At 43.7% G+C, this 26,113-nt stretch overlaps 1 protein-coding gene across 3 annotated transcripts in view; it reads left to right on the forward strand.

Annotated features, from left to right (window-relative positions):
* The window catches only part of ATRN (attractin), a 145,347-nt gene that overhangs the window by 76,475 nt on the left and 42,759 nt on the right, over positions 1–26,113 (forward strand). The window contains exons 21-25 of one of the 3 annotated variants that reach the window (XM_015286048.3): positions 88–140; positions 1,219–1,313; positions 2,141–2,219; positions 2,623–2,780; positions 24,548–24,609. In XM_015286048.3, the coding sequence (XP_015141534.2) occupies positions 88–140; positions 1,219–1,313; positions 2,141–2,219; positions 2,623–2,780; positions 24,548–24,609 (447 nt within the window). Of the gene's footprint in view, positions 1–87; positions 141–1,218; positions 1,314–2,140; positions 2,220–2,622; positions 2,781–3,033; positions 3,109–8,235; positions 9,157–24,547; positions 24,610–26,113 lie in introns of those variants that run through there. The other 2 variants (XM_015286050.3, XM_015286049.3) reach the window with 2 other exon arrangements.

Consider the following 26,113-nt stretch of genomic DNA (forward strand, 5'->3'; position numbering starts at 1 on the left):
TGGAACAGGTGGTGTTTTCTGATTTTTAGCAGCTGGGTATAAATAGAACTGGAAAAAAATAACCTTCAAAGTATTTGTTTTCTTTAGGTGCGAAGTAGAAAACCGATATCAGGGAAATCCACTTAAAGGAACGTGTTACTGTGAGTACAGTTGGGATTGTGTTTGTAGATAACAAATGTTTGACATTTAAAATATCCTATTTAAAACTCACTTACCACAGATCAGCTTACAGTCCGAGAGATTAAGACTAAGGCTAGAAAATGCTTTTTTAGGACTTCACTGAAGAAAATCAATGCTCTCTTCTTGATGTCACTGTTGGACTCTCACAGCAAATTTTTGGAAACTTATCACATGACATTCAGATGAAATGTGGTTTTCTGGAAAATACTTGGAAATCTCTACCTAATAAGTCAACATCGGGGCAGGTCTGCAGATTTTTTGTTAGTGGAAAGCGCTATTTTTTATTTATTTTATTCCATGTTAGAGTGAGTAAGGAATCAAAATCCCCACATTTCCTCTGAAATGAGCAGTTGGATTCCTGTGCAGCTCCAGGATACTTTGCCAAGGTTCAGATTGCTTAAGGGAAACTCTCCAGCTTCTATTTGCAAATATTAGCAATCAGCTCATTGGCAGGCATGGAGAGATACCATCTTAAATTACATAAAGGTACGATCTCAAGCAGTACTTCTGTGAGACACAGAAGTTGCCAACATGCCATATTTAACAAATTTAAATTCCATTTGTGTGGCAAAGCAAGGACACAGCAGCAGCTCGTGACAGAGTCTTTGCAAAGGTAACTCACCACACTGGTGCAATAAGCACCAAGCTGCTAAAAGTGGGCAAAAAGTGGGAGAAAAGTCAGAAATGTACAACTCTCACCAGAGCACGTCTGTGCTAGTCAGTGTCAGTCCCTCCAGGTTCTCTTCTTCCATGGAAATTTCTCTCTTAGTGCTTTGTCAAAGTTGTGGGTAGACATTGGAGGGTTGCCTAGCTCGTGTCTACCCAACAGAGGGCTGCTAGGAGGCGTGAAGAGGAAAGCAATACTGAGAGTTTGTCCCTTTTGTGTGAAGTCACACATGGTTGGACTCATTCATAACAGCATAGTGACTCCTAGTTGTGCTCGTGTGCTAGGTGCACTTCAATGATGTTATGCTTTGCTTTGTGGAAGTTTGTTCTGTTCCAGGACTTGGGATAACTTTCTCTATGCATTCCTTACAGATACTCTTCTCATTGACTATCAGTTCACCTTCAGCCTTTCTCAAGAGGATGATCGCTATTACACAGCAATCAACTTTGTAGCAACACCTGAAGAGGTAAACTTTCTACTTTCTCCTGAAATATAGAATCATAGAATAGGGGTTGGAAGGGTCCTTTAAGATCACCTCGTTCCAACTCCCTGCTATAAGCAGGGTCACATCCCTCTAGACCAGGTTGCTCACAGCTCCATCTAGGCTGGCCTTGAATGCATCCAGGGAGGGGGCATCCACAGCCTCTCTGGGCAACCTGTTCCAGTGCATCACCACCCTCACAGTAAAGAATTTCTTCCTAATACCTATTCTAAATTGACTTTTTTCCAGTTTAAAGCCATTTCCCCTCTTCCTGTTGCCAAATATTGTCCATGGGGTATATGTTTGTCTTCCACGACTGTGGAAATGTTGCAGTATTGGGAGTCTCCATGTGTTGTCTCCTAGCATGGCAAGTGTGTCCAGTTCCACAGAGTTCCATAAGAGCTTTGCTTGGCCGTGAAATTTGAAATATTCATGGGAAAATTTCATATGAGACACAGTTGATTCGTTACAGTTGTTTAAACAACTGCTGAGCAATTCTAGCTTTGCTTGTTGCTCAGCCCATACCTTGTATCTCTATTCTTCTTGTTTCGTTTCATGCACATGACTTGTTTTGTTCTTTATTATGTCCTCCTTGGAGAGGAAAGTGCTGCTTTCAGAAAATGGAAGTAGTTTTGCAGGCTGTCATTTGCTTAATGTGGTGATACTTGATGTGTTTGCTTCATATAAATAACAAACTCCAAGATTATTTTTCCGTGAAGGTTTGCTAGGAAACAATACAGCAAAATTGCTCATCTTAAAAACTGTGGGTATTTCTGTTGATCTGTGTTCTGTTGTTTTTTTTCCTCCTCTAGCAAAACAGAGACCTGGATATGTTTATCAACGCATCGAAAAACTTCAACCTCAATATTACTTGGGCAACAAGCTTTGCAGGTAAAATTGGAGTGATCTAAGTTGCTTGGTAGCTTGCTTCAGTTATCAGTTTTTGACACATGCAAACTTTATCTTGGAAACATCTGCTTTAACCTCTGAACTCGCTGTGTAATGTTCTTTAATGCTGTGCCTTGGGGGCAGGAGTAAAATGTTAAAAAGAACTATATTTTTCCATCTTAATAGTGTGTTTTGGGAACAGCAGAGGAGAGCTAATTTAATTTTTAGTAATGCAATATTCTGGCATACCGTGGTTTTGGTAGCACAGTGCAGCTTAACGTGGTCGTGTTTAGATGAATAGTGAATTTTAGAGCATTAGGATTCTGGGTGATGGGCCCTTTTTATTTGTCACTTAAAACATGCACTGAAATATCTTTTCTTGTTACTTCTTAACGTCTGAAAACAGCTGGCACGCAGGCTGGGGAGGAAATTCCTGTTGTTTCAAGAACGAATATAAAGGAATACAAGGACAGCTTCTCCAATGAGAAGTTTGATTTCCGCAACAATCCAAACATCACCTTCTTTGTCTACGTCAGCAACTTCACCTGGCCAATAAAAATACAGGTAGGAGCTCTTTGCCTGTGTGGAATTGTTTCTCTTGAGCAGTGTGGCAATTCAGCTGTGCTGTGTGCTGTCCAAGCTGGAGCAGCTCTCGGTGTAATCCTGCAGCAGACTTCTACTGTTCCTGATTAAGAGCACAGAGGTTGTGTTGTCTGCTATTACCTCAGCCCAATGGATCTGAAAATGGGCTGTGAAATCAAGTGGGATGCCCGTTTATTTACTGAGCTATGCTCTAATGAGGTCTTTGACTTTAAAGGTGTGGATATGGGTTCTGAGGAAAGCAAACAAAGACTCATAGCCACAAAACCAAGCCTGGAATGAGAAAACAGAGGTAATGTTCTTAGTGTCTCTTTTTAACATCATGTTCTTTAAAGGCTCCACTGGAGGGCCATCCCTCTTTCTCCTTGTGCTGCCAAAGACTGCTGGTACCTGCAGAATAAGGTGATGCTCATTCTTCCCCTTAATGCAGTGCAGTCAGTTAACGCACGCATTGCCTCAGGTGTTAGGCTGTCTGTGGTGATAATACTAATGCTGCACAAGCAGTGGATGAAGCTCAGTGGATCATGAAAACGCTCGTAGATCACAGCGTGCAGTCACAGGTGCTCTACAACTGCTGCTGCAGCTAATAATTCAGGGCAGCCTTGGGCACCCGCTTGCTCTGGGCTAATTTAGGTATCAAGACAGTGTGCTTAGAGTGATATGGGGTCCCTTTGAAGGACAAAGCTATTGCTGGGTCTGGAACAGAGATCACAAACAAGGCTCTGTGTGTTTGATCAATGCCTTTTTAAAGAAACTCGGTCAAATCGTAAGGGTTCAAAATCATCCTATTCTACCCTTATTCAACCAGTGTAACCAATCACTGAGTGAAAGCTGGATGCTTCACATGCATTTACTTGGTAATTTAGACATATCTATTGAACACAAACTCATCATTGGCATCAGTTGTTGCACAAACTCACCGTTGGCGTCACTTCCAACAAAGACAGCAATGTTATAATGTTGAGCAAAGAGATGAGGGAAAATGGCATTAAGCTGCACAGATGTTTTTCAAGTTTTTTGTTCTGTAATTGTTTGAAAATATTAATAATACTTGTGAAAGGTCCACATCACCTTCTTGTAAAGATAGTGGTGGTTAAATGCTTTGGAGACTGTGGTGTTATTTACAGAATGGTAAATTTGATCCCCTGACCTTGGATTACAGTTTGGCTCCTTTCAATATTGCATACAATATTGATAAGTATTATCTAGTTTCTGCTTCATAGATTGATAAAGCCCTGAGTTTTAGATATGAAGTAGTTTGAGAGAACTGGGAGTTGGCTGTCATTGGCTGCAGAAGCAGCAAACAGTAAAGCTGATTGTTTCCATTTTGGATTAGGACTGCTCTCAGGACAGTCCTGTGTACAAAGCTAGGCTCTTGCTCAGTGGCTGATTTAAGTTTTCAGCCTTCTCTCTTACCACGTGGGTAATGGCAGGTGTCAGGGAGAAATACATAATTTATTTTTCAACTTACAAGTTACGTGTTGACTGATACAGATGTTGACTGTTGGCCTTCCATAATGAGTGCTGGACTGTACCTTACAATGAATTATTTATTTTGCTATTTCTTAACACAGAGCTGTGTGTTAGCACTTGCAGGTGTTTAAGAAAAGTGCTGTTCCTGTTCCTTAAGCATCACTGTGATCAGTCTGGTCTCCACCCTACCTGTGCTTACAGTTTTGGTCAGCCTCGTTTAATGTTATGTGGCTCAGGTCTCTCCTCTGTGCAGCGATGCTTCTATGTCTTTAATGGACTTTTCTAGGTCCTTTTATGGCAGTGTCTTGTGTTGTTCATTCTCATGCCTTCAGTAGTTAATAGTCCTTATTCATTTTAATATGGCGTAATATACTCTGCTCTTTCACATCCTTTATTTCCAACTGATGAGCACCCTGACTGGATGGCGAACATTCTTCTCCATCCCTAATAGCATCATAAAATGTTATCCTGCTGCTGTTACTGCGTAACACTGCCAGTCCTGAAGATCATCTAAATTTTCTGTAGTGTTATTCTTTCCTGTCTATTTACTGACAATCCCTTTCAACTTTGTCAGCAAAACACGCTTAGCACATTTTCTCTGGGGTCTGCCATTAATAAAGATAATGGTCAAAGCCTGTCCAAACTCAATCCTTGAACTAATTTCTGCCCACCATCTTCATATCACCCAGGAATTTCCAGTGCAGCCTTGTACTGAAAGCCACAATGAAATTAGGTAATGGCTTTAAGTTGTGCCAGGGGAGATTCAGGATGAATATTGGGAAACACTTATTCTCTGAAAGAGTGGACAGGCACTGGCAGAGCTGCCCAGGGAGTGGTGGGGTCACCGTCCCTCCGGGTGTTCCAGAACCATGGGGATGTGGCATTGAGGGCTGTAGTCATGGTGGGGGTGGATGGGTTGGGGTTGGACATTGTGCTTTTAGTGGTCTTTTCCAATTAATGATTCTCTGATTCTATGTAACTTGCTTTATTTGAGCTGCGCTTCTTAGGTCTATACAATTAATTGTTTTTGTAGACAGAAAACATAGATTTGACAGAACACAGTTCACCACTGCCAACTCTACCACTTGACATGTTCCAGTTTTTGTTCTTCAGTTATTGCATTCAAAAAACTTTGCATAGTGTAGGCCTTGGGAATGTGAATATCAGGATTCTTCCTCCTCCTCTCAACACACATCACGTTTTCCATAGCGCCATGCTTGGCTGTAGATAGCTCTAACCACCTTGTCACCATTCCTTTTGGAGTACAGGGATGAATGCTGTCTGCTTTCACTGACTTTGACCATAAGAAAGCATTTGTGTTTTGTATCCATCTTGGTTCTCTGTTTATAAGCACATTCCCGTTAGATGCTTCGCCTTGCCACCCGTGTCTGCTGCCCTTGTCCTTAATGAAAGCTCTAATTTAATTGTAGGAATGTAGCTGATTGATTTTAGTCTCCTGCCTATCCTTACAGCATACCCTCTTCTCCTTCCCTTTATATTTTCCTTTTCTTACACGACTGAAGCATCTCTTGCTATTTTGTTTATCAGTTGCTGAGGTCTAGCACAGCTTGACATTCAGCAGTTCCTGTTTTATCTCTGTACCACTCACAGCTTCTAAGACATTGCTAATGAATCCCATCCTCTCCATAGTTTGTGGATTCTTTAATTGTTCCTAATGTCCTTTTAGAGGTTAGTTCTCAGTTAGCTTTCAAATAGTTTTGTATGTTTGACCTGATAGAAATAGTTAGATGGCTGCTTTCCCCTTCCTTGTCTCCTTGGTCCACTTGATTTTAGTGTCTTACTTCATTTCTCACTGTTAAAAAGAGTGAACTTTGATTCTTTTACACCACCTACCTTCTTTTATCCTTAATTTAATCCGAGTGCTTGTGTGTACATTCAGTCCAAGGTAATATTATATCACCAGCTCTTCTTAATGTCCTTGTTACTTGCCAAAATAAAGTCCAAAATATTGTCAGCTCTTATTGGCAGAGATGCATTTTTTTTGCAAAGAAGTCTGGCAGTAACAGCACATCCAGGAATATATGGTCCCTACAATTACTCTTAACATATGCTCTTCTGCTCATAGCTAAGAAATTTGTTCCCCCATAGCTGTTGGTGTCTGCACTTGTGAGGGTCATCCCATCTTCAGAGAAAGCCTACAGCCATGTAGACCTGCTTTTGTCCGGTATCAGGCTGTAGCTTTTGTCCATTCTCCCATCTGACATAACCATGCTGTCATATCCGATGCCACACAAAAGCTTTTTTTGCACTGGATGCTAAGACACTCTACGGTTTGATGCTACACCTCTCACACCACCCAGTGGTGCTGCTTTACTCTGATAGTTCTTTTCCATCCTCCCCATCTTGGTAAGAGCAGCTGCTGAGTAGGAGATGGTATTATGGAAAGTTACAGCTCCATATAGAGAAAAAACTAGGGAAAATATAGTAAAAATATATATATGATTTCTCTGCAGGACTTGCAGTGTCCTTTCAGGTCTTGTGCAATCTTCCACAGTGGATTGAGCTGCCCTCAATTGCCCTTAATTGCAATCTGTGTTCCTACCTGTCCTTTCTACACCTCTTTCCTCTTTGCTTTATTTTTTTTTTCCTTTTTTTTTTTTTTCATAAAACGTGAGCTTACTGTAAAAGTCCATCTTCAATCAGATGAAATAGAAGATAACTCAAGGTATGGATTTCTGGAACAAAGACTTCCTAGCAATTGATCCGTGATTGGGGTCCAGTGCAGGATTTAAGATAGAGCCCCAGGGTGACTGCTCATCTGGTGACCACTCTGCTTTCCTCACTGCTTGTTCAGGGCTTTTATCCAGCCCTTTCCTCTACTCCCTCTCGTAGTTCTTTTTCTAAATATTTCCTCTGCAGCTTGGATTTGGTCCTCCAGGTCAAGAAGACTTGTTAATTAAAGCTACATGTTGCAGATGGCCAGGATGCAAAATGATTTCCTTATCTCGGAGACTGCCACCTACAGTTCAGCCTGTTTCAGTTGCACTCTTCAGCTTTTTGGAGCTAGAGAACGTGTTTCAGTTTACCTTTGGAAGCGAGAGTGTTTTCAGTATAAGCAGTGTGATGCTGCCAGGCTGCTGTTGGGAAATGCTGGGAAATACTCCCTCCTTGTGTGCACATCACTTTGCAGCACACACATTTTGCTGGGTCTGTCCCTGGGCAGTAAAGCATATCCAGCTGCTCGTGATTGAGGTCTGTCTCTCCTTCCCTCTCCGGTTGCCTTGCTGAGTGAGGACTCAGTATAAATGCTCTCTGTGTCAGAGATAGCTGTGTCCCTGCCAGCACCGAATTCTGGCTCTCGTTTTTTTTCCTCCTTGCTCCACCTCTCTTCAAAACCACTTCAGTTTGGATTTTTTTTGTTAACTATATTGGTTTGGGATGTCTCTCCTTCCCTGCCTTACTGACTTGAAATGATCATTTTGTAAAAGAAGCAAAAGGTGAAAAATGCAGAGAGCCTTCAAAGCGCAGCAATCTGCTTCCTACTAACTTTGTCTGAGTAGTTTCTGCTTATGAAAGTGACATTACGGAGCTCCTTTAAAGTCTTAACTTGCCAAGCTTCCCTACAAACTCAGGTAAGGACTTGTCACAAACATCTCTGTATTTCCCCTCTCTGCTTTGCAGCTCTTTCTGCTCCTGCATGCAGTCCAACACAGCCGTGTTGTCTTCAGAAGCATTGTGCAAACCACAGCTGTTCACCTTTCTCTCTTTTGCTTGGAAAGCACTGCCTGAAGGGTTCCTTATCTGCCAGTTCAAGCAGTGCATCTCTTCCCTCCCTGCTTATTTTTTGTATGTCCTTAATCTATGTTGCGTGTTTGTTATTCGCTCAAAATGTATGTCTTTAAAAGAAGATGCAGAATGTTGCAATAAGGAGCAAGGAGATTTGCTGTGGTAACTTGAGAGCAACTTCCATGGGTTTTCATTTCAGGTGGCATTCTCTCAGCTCTCTGGGATGTGAAACTGAAGTTCTAGATCTGAGAAGTAGCTCGTGGTGAGAGCTGGAAGCTCTTTGATGCTTGTATTCCTGCTGGCAGTGTGTATTTACGTGGGACGTGTTCCAGAAGTTGATCTCTCCAGTGTGCAGTGGGTCAAAATTAGTTGCTAACAGAGCTAACTTCCACCCCTTCAGTGGCTGTGAGCTCTGTGCCTTTACAGCTTAGTCCTACTGGAGCTTTCTGCAACTCATTAAATATAAACTTAGACTCATCCAGGTTGGAGGAGGCCATTAAGATCATCCAGTCCAACCATTAACCCATCGCCACCGTGCCCACTAACCGTGTCCCTCACAACTTGTGGTCCCTCCTTGTTTCTTACCCAACCTATTGCTGTCATTCTCATTCTGTCCCGTGTGATTTCAGGCTTTGCTTTCCCAGAATTCAGATCCACCTCTGTAATGCTTTTTACATAGATTGCTGCTTGCTGAGTGCATGTAGGAAGCTTAGGAGCTGATTAAGAAAAAACAACCAGTTTGTAATTGTGTCATTAACTGGCAATTGCCTCCTCTCTTTCTCTCGTGTTGGTTGAAGTATTTTAATTTGAACGCGCTTAAACGTTAATTATAAGCCAAATGTTTCAAGGGACAAAAAGAGGTGAAGGAATGTTACAGCCTTTTGCATACAGAATAAGCAAAATCTCACTGCTCAGCAATTCATCATCGTGTTGGGCTTCAGGAAAGTGTCACCGTGCCGACGTAGCGTCAACGCGTGCAATGCTTGGAGGAGTGCTGCCACGGCATTAAACATCAGCCACTGTTTGGGGCCTCTGCAAGACATGAGGAAACTTTCAAGTCGCTGAAATTGCTGCCTTCTAGCATGATTTAATAAAGGCTGTGCTGGAAAAATAGCTAAAATTGCCTCTGCTGCCTACATTTCTTTAATTTCGCAAACTTCAGCATGGGCTGTTGAAGCTTCTTTCAGGGTTCCTCCAGCTGATTTATTTCACAGCCCAGGGTCTATATAGCCTCTCCTAAAGCTTTATTCCCTTCTATGCTGAAAGTTAATGGAGTGTGGATAGCTTAATTCAGTCACATAATGTGTTGTCATAATTATTCGGGATATTTCAAACAGGCTGTTTACAGTGATAGGAAAATGTTTGCGAACCCACTCAAAATGTTGAACTGCTGCACAGTTCATCTACTGGAATTGTGAATGGTGAACCGAAAGGTGGAAACAATTCATCTCTGTTAAATTGATGGCTGCTTTACGCGGAGCTGCCAGAAGTTCAAGCACACGAATTGTAACAAATGGCAGAGCTGGGCGAAAATTGAGGACAGCCTGAAACGTGCTGTAATTAAGTCAGCCTTTTATTTGCAGAGCTTGCTTTTGGTGATAGGCCAGATGACTGTCACCAACCTGTACGTGTAGACTTATGTGTCCACGGGCTTCCCTGCTGCTGTGTGTGCAGAAACCACGTGCCGTCTCAAGGAACGAGATGTAAGCTTCCCCATGCAGTGACGTACTGCTAATGAATGATCTTAGAGTCATAGAATCATTACGGTTGGAAAAGACCATTAAGATCATCAAGTCCAACCATCAGTCCATCACCACCGCGCTTTGGACTTTCCTTTGGTGCTTTCCTGTCAGCTCTTCATGTTGCTTTTCTAAATTACTGTTGGCAAAGTGTTACCAGGATGGCTGCATCCAACTTCTGAAGCAAGGTGCACATCTTGGTGCTCCAGATAGAGCTGAGTCAGGTTTCACATCGATATGGAAGTATGGTTCCACTTGGAATAAAGCTTGGTGTTTTGGACCAGTGGCTTCTACACCCACAACCTTCTCTTAGCATCATAGAATATCCCAAGTTGGAAGGGACCCACAAGGATCCTCAAATCCAACTCCTTCTTCCTGTAGCTGTTGCTCTGAGGGAACCAACTACGCTCTGTTTATACCTGCACATCGAAAGATTTCTGCTCTGCTTCTCATTGCAGCTGAGCAGTTTGACCTGGGATTGTATTATTTTTGCTAATGGCCTCCTTTGACCCCTAAATCAGTTCCTACTGGTTTACATTCATTCTCTGAAAACATGTATAGGAGTGTAAGGAAGCAGATTCCCTGCGTGTCTGTTTGGCATTGCAGAGCTGGCAATTACGTGTAAATGTGTCTTTTTCTTAAGCCAGAGGATATTTCCTGTGTTATTATGTAGGCAAAGTTCACATGGAGCCATATGCTGCTGTTGTCAGCTGTATTTTAGAGCAGAGAGGAATTATAAAGTAGACTGAGGTTCTTGTAAGGAATGGCTCTCTGGCTGGGTGAAGCAGGCTAATTTCCCCTTATGCTGAACGTGGCTCTCCAAGTGGGAAATAGTAGCCAGTGTTTTATAAAGCGCCATGGATTATATTCCTAAAAAGCCTTTGCAGCCTTCAGACAAAGCTCCCACTCTGATCTCTATCATCATTAGTTTAATGCCTCACGGTTCTTGTGTCTAGCGGTATGCGAATACTGAATTCTTCCAAGCTCTCCTTTTTCAAAGGAGATCTCCATTATAGCAGATTTAGATTAAATTTCTTCTTCTGATACCCGATTCCCCATCCTGCTATTTGTATTGGCGGCGTTACCCATAAAACAGGTGGTTGCCATTAGTGTGAATCATAATACCACTTTCAATTAAGCCTCAATTTGACTTGCCATTCAGTGCTTAATGTGTGTTGGGAAGCGTTTTGTTACCTTGCAGAGCAGGGTGATGGATGAAGCAGCAGCACAGCCAAAAACAGCGTTGGGGTAACTCAGCTCCTGCCAGGTGAGGAATGTGGGACCCCAGGAATGCTGCATCCCATGCCTCCTTTTAGTTCAGGCCTTCCACTTCTCTAAGGTGACATGCATACTGCAAGCACGATGCTCTTGAGGGTTACCTCTTTGAGGTTTACAGCCTAACTAAAAGGCTTTGATAACACTGGTAACAAGGCAGAGCAAAGAAAGCGTTCTGGAGTTGAAAAGCAGAGTCTGTAACTGACTCTAATACCCTGATGTGTCTCTGGAGGAAACGTTTGATATAGGGCATAAATATCCCTGAGGATGGACGTGGCCCGTGGATGTTTCCAGCCTTTCTGTAAATTAATGTTGTTCTGTAATCAAAAGCTACAGGCTAATCGAATGAAAGCTCTCCGTAGGGGTAAAGGGAAAGAAAAAATGCCTTTGTTGTTGGCCAAAGAGAATAAAATACATATAGACAGGTAGGGATTGCTCTGATAAAATAATTAGGTGGGTTTGAAGCCTTCCTGAAGACGGTGATCTTTCCTGCCAGGTCCCCACTGCGCCCCTCACACCTTTAATTAGGAATAGGTGTCGGCGATGAGATATAATCACCCTCAGCTCTCTGGGACCCTTCCATTCGGAGAGCGTTCTTTCAGTTTTGCTTCTGAAAGCCCTGGAATGCCGAAGTTGTTTGCTAATGATGTCCCTTGCCTTTATTTAGATGTAACTGCAGGTGCCCGGGAGCCGCTCGCCGTGTGAGAGCCTTGCTTCCACCCGAACAATGAAACGTAAATCAATTTGTTAATCTGATGAAATTTGCCGTTGAATGTAATTACTTTTGGAGACATGCAATTACATGCTGATTTCCAGAACAGGCGAACTGACATCTTCTGCTGGGGATGGAAAGATTTGGAACAGAACAGTTAAATGATACTTTAAAACATGAAACAGCTGCTTCCTTTTTATCTGCTCCTGCCTTCTTATTTTTGGCATCGACCGATGACATTTTTCTCCTTTTAGAAGTCGTTCCCTTTCACATTAAGTAGTATTTTCCTTAGCAGCTTCTTAGAATCATAGAATGACCTGGGTTGAAAAGGACCACAATGATCATTGAGTTTCAACCCCCCTGCTACGTGCAGGGTTGCCAACCAGCAGCCCAGGCTGCCCAGAGCCACATCCAGCCTGGCCTTGAATGCCTCCAGGGATGGGGCATCCACAGCCTCCTTGGGCAACCTGTTCCAGTGCTTCACCACCCTCTGAGTGAGAAACTTCCTCCTGATATCTAACCTAAACCTCCCCTGTCTCACTTTAAAACCATTCTCCTTTGTCCTTGTTCTTAAATCATTAAAACGTGGGGTTTTTATCAAAGGCAATTAACCCTTTCTCAGATGGGCTCCAACCTCTGCTTTTGGCTGTACGCTTCAGCAGCACTGAGAACTGCACACACTGTATTGCACACACTGTATTTTCCCCAGATGCTGTGTTGCTGCACAGGGTTGCTATCGTTCTATCCAACTACTGAAGTCTTGGGGTTGGTACCTACAGCTCGAGCTGTACTTGGGATTGAGCCATGACCGCTCTGCCAGTCGCATCGTGCTCTGTAGTATTAACACTTTGCTGATGTGTGTTGCTGGTTGGACTTGGTGATCTTTGGGGTTTTTTCCAACCTTGGATGATTCTATGACATCTGTTCTGATTGGAAACGTGACTCTCCATCACAGCCTCTTTCAGCTGTACCAGGATGGGAGGAGCATTCAAGGCTGTCTAAGTCTACACCATAGTTTTATTTACCTATTTTTCTCTTCCTTTGAGACTAGGAAAGGTACCATTTTAGTGCAGGCCACCCAATTAATGTTCTTTCAGTCTGTTTTCTCGTCTCAGTCTCATGTGGATGATTTAGCTGTGCTGAAGAAATAACTCACACATCTCTGTTTCTGAGGCTTATCATAATATGCTCATGAAGCATTGGAAATCTGGCCACGTGGCTTTCCCAAAACATCAGCTGCATGAATAAGTCAAGTTATAGGAGAGCAGAGACTCATACACTGAGATTCAGATTTTAACAATACCAAAAGGATTTTGTAGGAAGAGTTTTCTTTTGGATGTGGGAGTAAGATGTGTATGGATAAGATACGTATGGGATATTCTGTGATTCTCTTACCTTTAAAGAGAGCTGATTTTTTTTCTCTCTCTCTTTCAAGTTTCAAGACTGGAAAGCATCCTATCAAAAAATGTAGAATTAATGCTATGTGGAAGCAAAGTCTGCATTAGATTGGCAGTAATTCCTCCTGGGTGAGGTCCAGGGTGGTGATATGCCGACTGATTGCAGGTGCTGTGCTTCTGTGCTGAGAAGCTCTTCCTGAAAGTACAAGGGGCCACTGCTGAATGTAAATGGAAAGCATTGGGTTGAAATATGTTTCAGCAAATGAGCGATGTGGGCCATTGCTGGGAAGATTTTATGACTGCCAGAAGAGCTAGATGTATTTCCTAACGTGAAAGCTCATTTAAAGAGCCAAAGAACAGTACACAAAGTGAATGAAGAGGAGAAAAGTGCACTGGGAATAGAACACAAGAAGCCACAACACTCACAGAATCACAGAATGGCCTGAGTTGGAAGGGACCTCAAGGATCATGAAGCTCCAACCCCCCTGCCACAGGCAGGGCTGCCAACCTCCAGATCTAATACTACACCAGGCTGCCCAAGGCCCCATCCAACCTGGCCTTGAGCACCTCCAGGAATGGGGCATCCAGAGCCTCTCTGGGCAGCCTGTTCCAGCACCTCACCACTCTCATAGTAAAGAACTTAAACAAACAGTAGCCACAGCCTTGTTAGACCACTGGAGAAAAATCCATCCCATAATAAGTGGGATGACAAAAGCAGATGGCGTCTGGCTTGTTTGGCTGTCCCATGTGAAGGCAGAGCCACCAGCGCTCCCTAACAAACCTCAGCTGGCTCTGCAGGTCTGCTTTGCTTGTGTTAAAAACAATCCACTCTTGGAATGCTGCTGAAACGTCTTTCTCTTGCATTTTGTTTGATTTATCCTGTATGACCCTTGGAAATCACAGCTCCCTTTGGGGGAGGGGGACTGAGCTCCTTCTCCACTGATAGAGCTGTAGCTCTCAGCCCTCTCTTGCTGTGTATCCTGTGCTTTGTCTGGTCAGAGATGATTCAAGACACAAGGTTTGTGGCCATTTCCATCTGCCAGCTATTTTGCAGCCTAAAAAAAGCCTCCTAATTTGTATTTAGCTGTTTTATTCTTCTCATTATCCTCGATTCCTGCTTGCTACCCTCCTTTGCCCAAGGAGGTTGTGGATGCCCCATCCTGGAGGCATTCAAGGCCAGGCTGGATGTGGCTCTGGGCAGCCTGGGCTGGTGGTTGGCGACCCTGCACATAGCAGGGGGTTGAAACTATGTGATCGTTGTGGTCCTTTTCAACCCAGGCCATTCTATGATTGCAAACTCTTCAGGAAAACAAGTTTTATTCCATTTACGTAAGTTTTTTGGCAGCTACTCAGGTGGCTGTATCCTGTAAGCTCGCTTTTCGTGGACTTCCAGTGTCTGGGAGAGTGGCTGAGCTGTCGTGTGCTGAAGTTTTAACTTTTTTCCATGTTGAAATTCCCTGTGAATAGTCGGTCTGCTCACAGATCTCACTTACCCTGCACACAGATGGTGTCGGAGCTGTGCTGGGCGCAGAGCCAGCCAACGGGATCCTTCACAAACACATCCAGGCAGCAGCACTGGGTGCTGCAGAGGAACTTGGGGACTTGCAACGGGAAAGGGTGGAGCATTGCAGACTCAGCGGCTGCTTTCTGTGTCTGGCTTCCGCCTTTGCATTTGCAAGCACACTTTGCAAAGTACCTCAAGGCTGCCTCGTCTCCAGAATAATTCTTGCAGTAGTGTATAAATCCAAATCCACTGAGAACAGGGAGTACACTAGCATTATTTTTCCCTCTTACAAGATTCATATAGCGTCAAGAAAGCTCCCTCTGTAACCAGAACATTATTCCCAACTGCAGATTAGTGCCTCTTCCTCCCGTGGCGTGAGCCAGGCTCTGTGGGATGGAGTCGTGGCATTGGCCCTCCTGCTGCAGCTGTCAGACCGACATGGGAACGCAGTTCCCACTGCCAAGCTGAGATAACTGGAAACAGCTCCGCAGCATAAACACATCTGAGGTCCAGCGTAAGGGCTGATATTTTAGATAGGTTTTCAAGAAGTCTTCTGCACTCCTGAATTCATTGCTGTTAAACCAAGCAGTGGAAAATGTGTTTTTTTTTCCCCTTTTTTTTTTTCCAAAGAAGGCATTTTATTGCATTGTTTTCCCCTGCTGAATTCCTCTTAACAGAGTGAGCTCCTGACCTGCATTTCTTTCTTTTTTTCCCCCTCTAGTTAGATTGTTGAAGTCCAGAAGGCATGAAGCCTAGTTCTTGCGTTGTAGTTGAGAAGTTACTGTTGCTTAGAGGTGGCAGAATTAAAACCAGCAACAAAGAAGTTTGCTTCAAGAATAGAAATCCCTTTCCAAGGGGCTTTTACCAAACCTGCAGGTCAGACATCAAGGTTAAGCGTGGATATACAACCGTTTGTAAGCAACCAGAAATCCTTTCTTGGACAAAAAGAAGACCTTTGGAAGTGAGCTGTGCTGGGGCAAAAGCAATGTGACAACATCTCTTTTCTGCACTTATTTATTTCTGCTCTCTTCCCTTTGAATTGCAAGCAGATAATTTGCTTTCAAAGGCATTCAGCTGGATACCTTAGCAATATACAGATTGTGAGAGGCCACAGGTAAGTAGAGATTTTATCTGCAGGCAGTGTGCAGGGTGGGAGGTGTGGGACTGTTTGATTCTGTTTCTGAGCCTTTAAAATCACTTCAAGGAGTCTGTTTTTTTAATAACTAAAATAAGGGACTAACATTAGTCTTCAGGTAACGTTAATAATTTAGCTGAACTTAATTGCTGTTACCCTAAAATGTCCTTTTTTTTTTAACTTTTGGCTTCAGAGTGAGTTCTTACGGAAAAAAATCACTTTTTGTTCAGTTGTTGGCGAGAAATAAGACAGAATTGTGTGTGTGTCAGGCTCTCTGCTATGGGGAGGGATCAGAACTGAAACTGTAGAGTCACAGCATCACCAAGGTAGGAAAAGACCTCCAGGATCATCCAGTCCAAGCGTCCACCTACCACCAATATTTTCCCCGCTAACCCATGTCCCTCAGTACAACATCTGAACGTTTTAGAGAATCATGGAACTTCAGAGGTCGGAAAGGACCTCAAGAGATCATCAAGTCCAACCTCCCTTCCAAAACATGGACCCTAGAATAGGTCTTACAGGTCGGCATCCAGCTGGGTCTTGAATATCTCCATAGAAGGAGACTCCCCAACCTCTCTGGGCAGTCTGTGCCAGTGCTCCGTCACCCGGACCATAAAGAAGTTCTTCCACATGTCAGTACAGAACTTCCTATGTTCAAGTTTTAGGCCATTGCTCCTTGTCCTATCACTACACACCACCAAGAAGAGCCTGGCCTTATCCGTTTGCTTCCCACCTCTCTTTAGATCTTTATCAATGTTTACCAGATCCCCTCTCGGTCTTCTCCTCCCCTGACTGAACAGACCCAGCTCACTCAGCCTTTCCTTACATGGGAGATGCTCCAGGTGTTCTTGAACAAAAGAACTCCTTGGAGATCCTCATGCCATGGAAATCCAGTGAGTTTGGACTTAGACCTTTACCATCTGAGCTTCTTGTATCTCCTCCTCATCCCAAATACTGCCCTGTTATTGAATGCTCTCTTCGACTTTACGAAGGCACTGGGGAGTTCTGTTGTAGCTGTTGTAGAAGTCACCTCTTGAGCTTTCAGTTTTGCTTTTTACATGAAGACCAACAAAATCGAAACTTGAGGCAGAGTTACAGGTGTGAATTCCTTCTCTAGCCCATCTCAGAAGCTGCTTTAAGTCCTGGGTGTGAGAAGAGCTGCAGCAGTACCTCTTAACCCACAGCAGGAAGACTTAGCACCATCTCTGTTAGTCATCTCTCCATCCAATGCCAGACACAGGCATGCTGCTGCTGTCCATGCACCTTTCAGGGCAGGAGCTCCAGGAGGAGCATCCAGCAGCTGACCCAAAGGCCTGGCCACCAGAGAGGTCACAATGCTGTGAGTTCCATGGCTCCCTGCAGCCAGACACTGCTGCTTCTGCTGCTGCTGCCTTCACAACCTGTGAGGTTCACCACCACAGCATGACCTTTGCTGTTACTTCAGGTACTCTCCCTTACTGCCACAGCTGTGAAAGCAGGAGCTGAGACCCTTTTATTTCATTTTTTCTCTCCTGCATGATTGCTCCAATAGCCTCAAGCTGCAGTGTCCCTCTTCTCTTGCATGACCATTGCCTTTGTCAGTCTCTGGACAGGATCTGGCAGATGGCCATGGGAAAGCCTGATCTTTAGGTTTAAGATATTTTCATGTTTTTCAGCTCTTCAAAGAGCTGAGTGTTTTCTGGCCCTACCTCGGGTTCTTGTGGCTTTTGGTAGTGTATTACCATAAGGAAGATCGTAGAATCAGAGGATGGTTTGGGTTGAAAGGGACCTTTAAGATCATAGAATCATAGAATGGCCTGGGTTGAGAAGGACCACAATGCTCATCTAGTTTCAACCCCCTGCTGTGTGCAGGGTCGCCAACCACCAGCCCAGGCTGCCCAGAGCCACATCCAGTCTGGCCTTGAATGCCTCCAGGGATGGGAGCATCCTCAGGCACTCTGGGGAACCTGTTCCAGTGTCTCCCTGGATGTGCTCAGGGCCCAATCAGAGCTTGCTGCCCTGGTTATGGTGCTTCCCAGAACACTGTTTGCTGGTGCACCTGAAATTTAGATGTGCATCACTATTCAGCACCCGGCTGTTTTTCTGATCAAATACTTCCCATTTGTCAGGTTTGTGTAGTAGCTTTTTGTGATGCCAAGAAATGGGGGACTCAATCTTAAGCTCTGTTTTTAATTTAGAGGCAGCTATGCCCATGTTTGCTCTGCACAGCAATCGGAGAGCTCGCATGGGGAGACAAAGCGTAGATAATTGGCATTTCTGAGCCAACTGCTGACTGCAGCCAATTAGCTGAAAAGTGACAATTTGTGACTACTGCAGTAAGGCAGCACAGTATTGGAATATAAATCGATTTTCAGCTTGGTGTAAGTTCAGAAGTGAACTAGTTTTTATATTTGCACAGTATCAAATGTTTGTGCCATAAAGGCTCAATGGCTTAGTTAGCATTGCAGCGTGTGAAGAACAAGTCATTTATCTCCTTCATTGGCTTTCCACACAGGAGCAACATGGCTCACGGTAGTAGGTGTGAAAATCAAATTTTAGTGGAAATTTTATTTTTATTTGTTGTAGAATATAAATTTGGGCATATGAACCTCTTCAGCTGTACCACATTTGCCAGAAGCTTTTCTTCTACAAGGTATCAAAGCAGTGGTCTGAGCCTTCTTGGTTGCAGATTGGTTTTGGGCTTGTGGTGAGCAATGGGGAATGCTAATAGGAACAGACTAAATTCTGGGACATCTCTCCTCTCTGTGATCCAGTTCATAGAATCATCATAGAATGGCCTGGGTTGAGAAGGACCACAATGATCATCTGGTTTCAACTCCCCTGCTGTGTGCAGGGTCGCCAACCACCAGCCCAGGCTGCCCAGAGCCACATCCAGCCTGGCCTCGAATGCCTCCAGGGATGGGGCATCCACGGGTCTTCAGCTATCTGGTCAACTGGTGTAGCTATGGATGGCTATAGAATGACAGAATATCCCGAGTTGGAACGGACCTACAGGGTTCAATGAGTCCAACTTCTGTCTCCACACAGGACTAAAATTCAAACCACATTTCTAGGAGCATTAAATAGAGAAAGAAGAGCATTATTTTGCTGAAGTAACTAAGGACAATGCAAATAAAATGCGTATGATACTGATAAAAGCCAAGCATCTAATCCTGAGACAGTTATATTCCAAGATATGGTACTTGAAGTGTTAAGAAACATAGTGCTACACATGCAAGACCTTCCTTCTCTGAAGCTTCAACCCTTCTACTAAAGCAGTTCCCTACAATGGATCACACAGGTCGGCATCCAGCCGGGTCTTGAATATCTCCATAGAAGGAGACTCCCCAAGCTCTCTGGGCAGCCTGTGCCAGTACTCCGTCACCCTGACCGTAAAGAAGTTCTTCCACATGTCAGTGCAGAGCTTCCTATGTTCAAGTTTTAGGCCATTGCTCCTCGTCCTATCACTACACACCACCAAGAAGAGACTGACCTCATCCATTTACTTCCCACCTCCCTTTAGATCTTTATCAATGTTTGTCAGATCCCCTCTCAGCCTTCTTTTCTCCAGACTGAACAGAGGGAGGTTACTCAGCCTTTCTTCTTACAGGAGATATGAGGGGCCCTTCATCTTCTTTGTGGCCCTCTGCTGTTCTCCTGTCTTTTTGAAACTGGGGAGCCCAGAACTGGGCACATTATCTAAATGTGGCCTCACCAGGGCAGAATAGAGAGGGAGGATCACCTCCCTTGACCTGCTGGCCACGCTCCTTTTAAGTTCCTAAGGTTAGCTCTTCTGCTGTCCTACCAACTTGCATTGCTCATTACAGATGTTGGCAGAACAGCACACAGCAGAGCCAGGAGCGTTGTGTAGATGGTGGAGCTGGGTTGTCAGGTTGGTTGTTTTTTTCCAGACCCTCACTGCTTAGCCTGTAAGAGTTGACATACTGCTGCTGTTGAGTGGAGAATACCAAAAACAGCACCAGGTTTTGGCCATGAGTTTCACAAGGGCACTATGTGTTCGTGCTTAAAGGAGAACTGCAGTCTGTAGCTGTGCTTCTCTTAAGCAGAAGAGCACTCTTTCCTCCCATCGTTCTCGTAAAGGGCACAACAAGTGTTTTGATGACTTTGGCATCACTCAAGAATGCCTTAAAAAAAAAACACATTTGTTTTTCAGCTGGTCCTCTGACAGTAACGCAGGCACTCAGCATTCAGGCCACGGCTTCCTCTTACTGTTGTCTGTATTCTCCAAGGTCGGATTGAATCCTTGCCTCTAACCATTAAAAAAAAAAAAAAAGGAAAAAAAGAAAGAAAAACAGAAAAGAGAAAGTGGAGGTGCTGGAGAGGAAATAGAGGAAGATGCACATAAATGTCACGTGCAGCTTGTTTGGCTGTTGGATGTATCTCTTTAGATTCCCTTGGAGCTTTCAGCCTTCTGTGCTGCTTTTTTGTTCATTAACTTTGGCTTTGGGGCTGTGTTTAAGTAGAAAGCAAACAGCCTGAGCTCTCTTCATGTCCCTGGCTTTTGGTGCTGGCTGGTTCGATAGGCTTAGATACCATAAGGTGCGCCCTCCTACAAGGTGAAGCTAATGGATTGAGTGCTTGGGACCCTTTTTAAAGATCTTATGAATTCAAAGCGAGCACTGAACCCTGGTGGTCAACCTCCCATTGTGCCTTCTTTGTTGTACCTCTCCAATTTCATAAGTTAATTAACTTTCCTATTTTTCCCTTTTCTAAGAGAGCGTCCTCTTCAAAATACCATTTCCAGTTTCGCTTTCTCCTCCCTGATGTGAAGTGGGATTGGGAAGAAAAGCAGAACTGACGTGATTTTATTCCCTCTATGCAAAAGTGGGAAAAGGTGAAAGTACAGCAAATGAATCCTGAATTGTTACTGGGAGAAGAAAAGCTGCAAAAAGAATGTTTTCTCTGTTCATTCATGTTTTCTCAAGCACTGAGATACCCCAAATGCTCCAAATTATGTTATCAGAGTACTATACTGGTGATGTTCTTCAATCCATTGGCAGTTCTTCAGGCTGATACTCCCAGGCTGAATGAATTATGTTTAATATAAGAAAATATTTGAGTCTGAGAAGAAATCTGCCCCACTCCCACTATGGCTAATCGTTCTGCTTTTATGTGTTGAAAATAAGCAATAATTTCCAACACAACTGGGAAGATTACTTTGTGATGATTTATCTGTAATTCTCTTCACTATTTCTTCCTGTGCTTAACAAAAAACCCTCTCATTTTTACAGTTTCTCATCAGTTTGGTGTTGCTAATTTTTCTTAGTGGTACATGAAATCCAGGTACTTTCTTATGAGCTCAATGCACTTGTAAATTGGGGCTTAAATGCCCTTAGATATGGTTATACATAAGGGCATAAGGTGAAGTTGTTTCGAAATAAGTAGTAGACTAAGAATCACTTGGTCACTTTGGGTGGAAAAAAATAAAGTAATCTAAGTTATATTGAAATTTCTTTTCTACTGGAACACTAACTGTGTTACTAATGCAAACCAGTTCCTGGTATGTAATCATCCCAATCTGTTTGTCAGCCGTTGTATCAGTCACAGGCAGTAGTTTCACTCCGGAGGAATATTGAATTTGAGATACCAGCTGTTACTGAAATTTCAGTTGGGTTCAAATTGCTTTTCCTGCAGGTGAAATATTCTGTGGCCAAGTGCTTTGTAACTATTGCATGTAGATGGTGTTGGGTGGTAGAAGTTGACCAACTTTCTTCTTGCCTTCATATTTTATATTAATTGAATGATAGAAGAACTAAAAGGTGGATGTGGCATATGGCACATGGTTAGTGGGCATAGCGGGGTTGGGTTGGGGTTGAACTTGGTGTTCTTTCCAACCCAAACCATTCAATGGTTCTGTGATCTTAGTGGTCTTTTCCAACCTTGATGATGCTTTGATTTCATAGAAACCTAGAATGGCCTGGGTTGAAGAGGACCTCAGAGATCATCTGGTTTCAACCCCTCTGCTATGTGCAGGGTCTCCAACCAGCAGACCAGGCTGCCCAGAGCCACATCCAGCCTGGCCTTGAATGCCTCCAGGGATGGGGCATCCACAATCTCCTTGGGCAAGGATTTCTAAGAAGGGTTGTTGGCAGGACACGTGCCATGGAAGTGGCATGGTGACTTCCCAGCAGAGCTGAAGTTCTGCTGGGTGCCTGGAGGAGGCCCTCCCACCCTCCTGTGTGACACGCTGTGTTTTCCTGCACTTCCCCTGCTTATTCCTTCGGTACAAAATTAGATTTTGAGAGTGGATAAATGAATCTTCCACTATTGTCTAAACTTAATTAGAAATCCATACCGCTACGAAATTTGTGCTGTATTTTCCCTATGTTCAGAATGAACAGTCTACTTATAATGGCTATTTCTAACCAAACTTTCTATGTAACTGAATTAATTAAGTCCTAGGAACAGATTATATCAGGGGGAATTAAGCTTTAAGTAAGCAAACCATTAACAATTATGATACTAAATTGCCCGTGACACAGATTGGTCAGGTTTAATAACACAAAATGTTGTCGGTTTGTGAGAAGTAAAATGCAGAACCCAACCTTGCCATTCTTTCAGTCTGTGTGCGATGTGCAGCTCCTCAGTTGATCTTTGCTCCAACAGGTAGGCAAAAGAAACACCGTGGATGATCCAGAAGGTGAATTATGTCCTGGGCTGCATGAAAAGAGGAGTGGCCAGCAGGGAGAGGGAGGTGATTGTCCCTCTCTGCTCGGCTCTTGTGAGGCCCCATCTGCAGTACTGCGTACAGGCCTGGGGCCTCCAATACCAGAAGGACATGGAGCTCTTGGAGCGGGTCCAGTGGAAGGCCACTGAGGTGATCAGAGGGCTGGAGCACCTCTCCTGTGAGGAAAGGCTGAGGGAACTGGGCTTGTTTAGCTTGGGGAAGAGAAGGCTCCAGGGAGACCTCATTGTGGCCTTCCAGTACTTGAACGGAGCATATAAACAGGAGAGGGAACAGCTGTTTACAAGGGTGGATAGTAATAGGACAAGGGGGAATGGTTTTAAACTGAGACAGGGGAGGTTTAGGTTGGATATTAGGAGGAAATTTTTCACTCAGAGGGTGGTGAGACACTGGAACAGGTTGCCCAAGGAGGTTGTGGATGCCCCATCCCTGGAGGCATTCAAGACCAGGCTGGATGTGGCTCTGGGCAGCCTGGTCTGGTGGTTGGTGACCCTGCACACAGCAGGAGATTGAAACCAGATGATCATTGTGGTCCTTTTCAACCCATTCTATGATTCTATGTTAGTGTTTCTGTGGGAAACATTCCAGGCTTTCCTATTTAGATATCAACTGTTGGTACACAATGTGGTCTTTGTTTGACAGCACATCTTTGCCCATCAGCATCACAGTTATTCTCAGCCCTTCTTTCTTATGCTGCTGGAAGCACAACGTGTTTGTATTTTGGGACGTGGTGTTATAGTGAGAAATATCTCTGCCTTAAAGAAACGCCACAACAGTTCGGCAGATATCGAACCACCTCAGTCACCAGAGTGGCTTTGAAACAAAAAGTGAACTCTTCATTGCCCTTCTGCTGCTCAGAAAGACACTGGGATGCACTAAGCCAAAAATCAGCAAGAAATGCTGTTTTCATCTCTTCCAGAGGCAGTAGTAGTGAGATCACACGCATCTGGTCTGCAGCTTTTCAGCTGCCTTTCCAGCAAACACAAGTTATGTGCTGTGAAGGAGCTTTCAACTTAAGAGCATTGCAATTTGTTTGTGACAAAGTGATGGTGGTATTTGGAACCAATGTGATAATAGAAGGTGTTTCTGGTTTTTGTTTCTCGTTTTGCATATATTCATGATTTCTGGAAGGTGACTGCTGCTGGGAGCAGAGATTTAAGCTCATAATACTGTATTGTGCAGTTCATTAAGAAAGGGAAAAAAAAAAGAGAAGACATCTTAAGCAATTTTTATATCCCCCAGCAGCTTTTGTGGCTGAAATGCAGATTTCATTTCTGTTTTGAAATGCATTCAGCTACTTCATGAAAGAGTTAATTTCCTGTTGTGGTGCTGCCATTGATAGTCAGAGGAAATAGGAGGTACCTGGAAAGAACTTCTGATTCCTAATGTTGCAGAAGTTGCCTCGCTGTTGGCTTGCCTCCCCTCCGCTTTGTTATTTTTACCCAGGCTCCCTAATCTTTCCCCTTGCCTTTAACCACCTCCCAGTTTCCTCCTCGCTTCTTCCCTCTGTTTTCTGTCCAAAATACAGGCTTGTTTTTCGCTTCTCTTTGCAGTTGGTGTGGATTGAAGGGCAGCGAGCTAAGATGAATGCCATAGCTGTTTTCACAGTCTCTATTATCTTCTGTATTTCATGCCTCTTTGCTGCTCTCGGTGTAAGTTACTTATTCAAGGAGATTTTGTTGCAGGAGGATACTTTGTACAGGGGCATGCGTTTAGAACTTGTTCATGTAGTGCTTTGCTGTCGGTCCGATAATTGCAAACACTCCACTGGAGCTCTTTAAAACTTCTGCACTGAGTCGTGCTTTCTCTGCAGTGCTCAGCAATGCACTGAATGCCATTCCTTGCCTATTGCAGGGAGAGACGTTTAGCTTCTTATGGATATGTGTGGCTTCAAACAATGTGAAGGGGTAACCTGCTTTCTTTTCCCTCCATATATTCCAGTGCTTTTTCAACTTTGACTTTTACAGCATTATTTCACTGTCATTTCTCCAGCCCCAGAAACAACGCGCGTTAAATCTAACTTCACTTTCCAGTAATAGAAAGCATTTTGCTTTTCTTTTGCAGATTGCATTCTCACAACACAGCAACTTTATGGACCTGGTACAGTTCTTTGTGACGTTTTTCAGGTACATTTCCTTACAGACAGCTCAATGTGTCTTCTTTTTTTTCCATCGCGTTTTGTTTTGCAGTGCACTGTTTGTTTTTCTGTTGTTGTTGTTGCTCTTTTTTTTTTTTTTTAATTAAACATCCTGCTTACATGACAGCCCAGAAAATGGAAATTCCTACTGTGTTTAAAGCATTTAATTAGGGATTATGTTAAGAAAATTGTCTGCCTGCGTTCGCAGATGCATCTTGTCCTGTGCATGCTAAGAAAGGGAGCTTGGGGGCGGTGGGAGGCTCTCTGAAGTGCAGAAGTTACTTTTATAGTGGTATAGGAGACAGCTTTTGGGTCCCCACGCCCTGCAGATCAAATATCTGGTAGAGAAATTGCAGGTGTTCCCACATCCTCAGATACAAGTTATAAATCAGTGATTTTCACAGAGTTAAACGCAGGCTGATTTCAAACTCTGTAGGCAGCACCTTTTGATTTCAAACTGAACTCCGAGGATACGTCAAACATAATCATATAAATTAACACAGTTGAAGCTGAATACCCATTCAGGAACTGTTTGGTGAAGTTCTTTCCTTAGTGTAAAGTAAATTGTTGATTCCATAGGAGTGCAACCAACAGATATATTTTCGGTATTTGCTTCCTTTTCCATCCTCCAAAGCAATCTATTCCTGACACAGAGGTTAAGTGAACCCCCAGGCACAGCAGCCATCTCCTTAAGGTTTCATGATCTGATGTCATGGTCCTTATTTTAGGAACTGGTAATTCTCCACAGATACAAAGAAGTAATTGATCTATAGGGAGAACGCCCACAGGAGGGGTTTGTGTGTCTATTTAGTGCAGAACTTACAGCCTGTTTTAAACTGTGCAATATTGTGCCCATTTTAAAATGAGCAATGTGAATAACACCTTGCTTTAGATTCCATGCTGAAGTTAATTAAAGCAAGGAGCTCCAGATGGGTCCTTCAGACAAGTAGTTTATGTCAGATCCGAGTGGTTTCTTTCAGCAGTGTGTAGTGTGCTTTAATACAGTCCCAGGTAAACGCCAGCTTTGAACCACTGCCTTGTTGGCATCAATAGGCAAAAAGTGTTTACTCCTTGATCAGACTAAAGGGTTTGTTCCATTGCGGTCGAGGCCTCCTCTAAAAATCTTTGTGGCAGGTTAATTACCTACAAGGAGAACTAACAGAGGGGTACTTGGCTCTTCATTTCCTTTTAATGGCACATGGTTGACTTGTGCTTTCCAAATTAGCCATTAGTTCTTCACAGACCCAGGTCCACTTGCAGATGAGAGTTTGAAGCCTTTTAATAGGAGCGGTTTGGTTACTGGAAGAGCACAGCAGTTCGAGGCAGAAGATGCACTGGAACAGGTTGCCCAAGGAGGTTGTGGATGCCCCATCCCTGGAGGCATTCAAGGCCAGGCTGGATGTGGCTCTGGGCAGCCTGGGCTGCTGGTTGGCGACCCTGTACACAGCAGGGGGTTGGAACTGGATGGTCATTGTGGTCCTTTTCAACCCAGG

This window comes from Gallus gallus, chromosome 4 (assembly GCF_016699485.2).
Source record: "Gallus gallus isolate bGalGal1 chromosome 4, bGalGal1.mat.broiler.GRCg7b, whole genome shotgun sequence".
NCBI classification, from domain to species: Eukaryota; Metazoa; Chordata; class Aves; order Galliformes; family Phasianidae; genus Gallus; species Gallus gallus.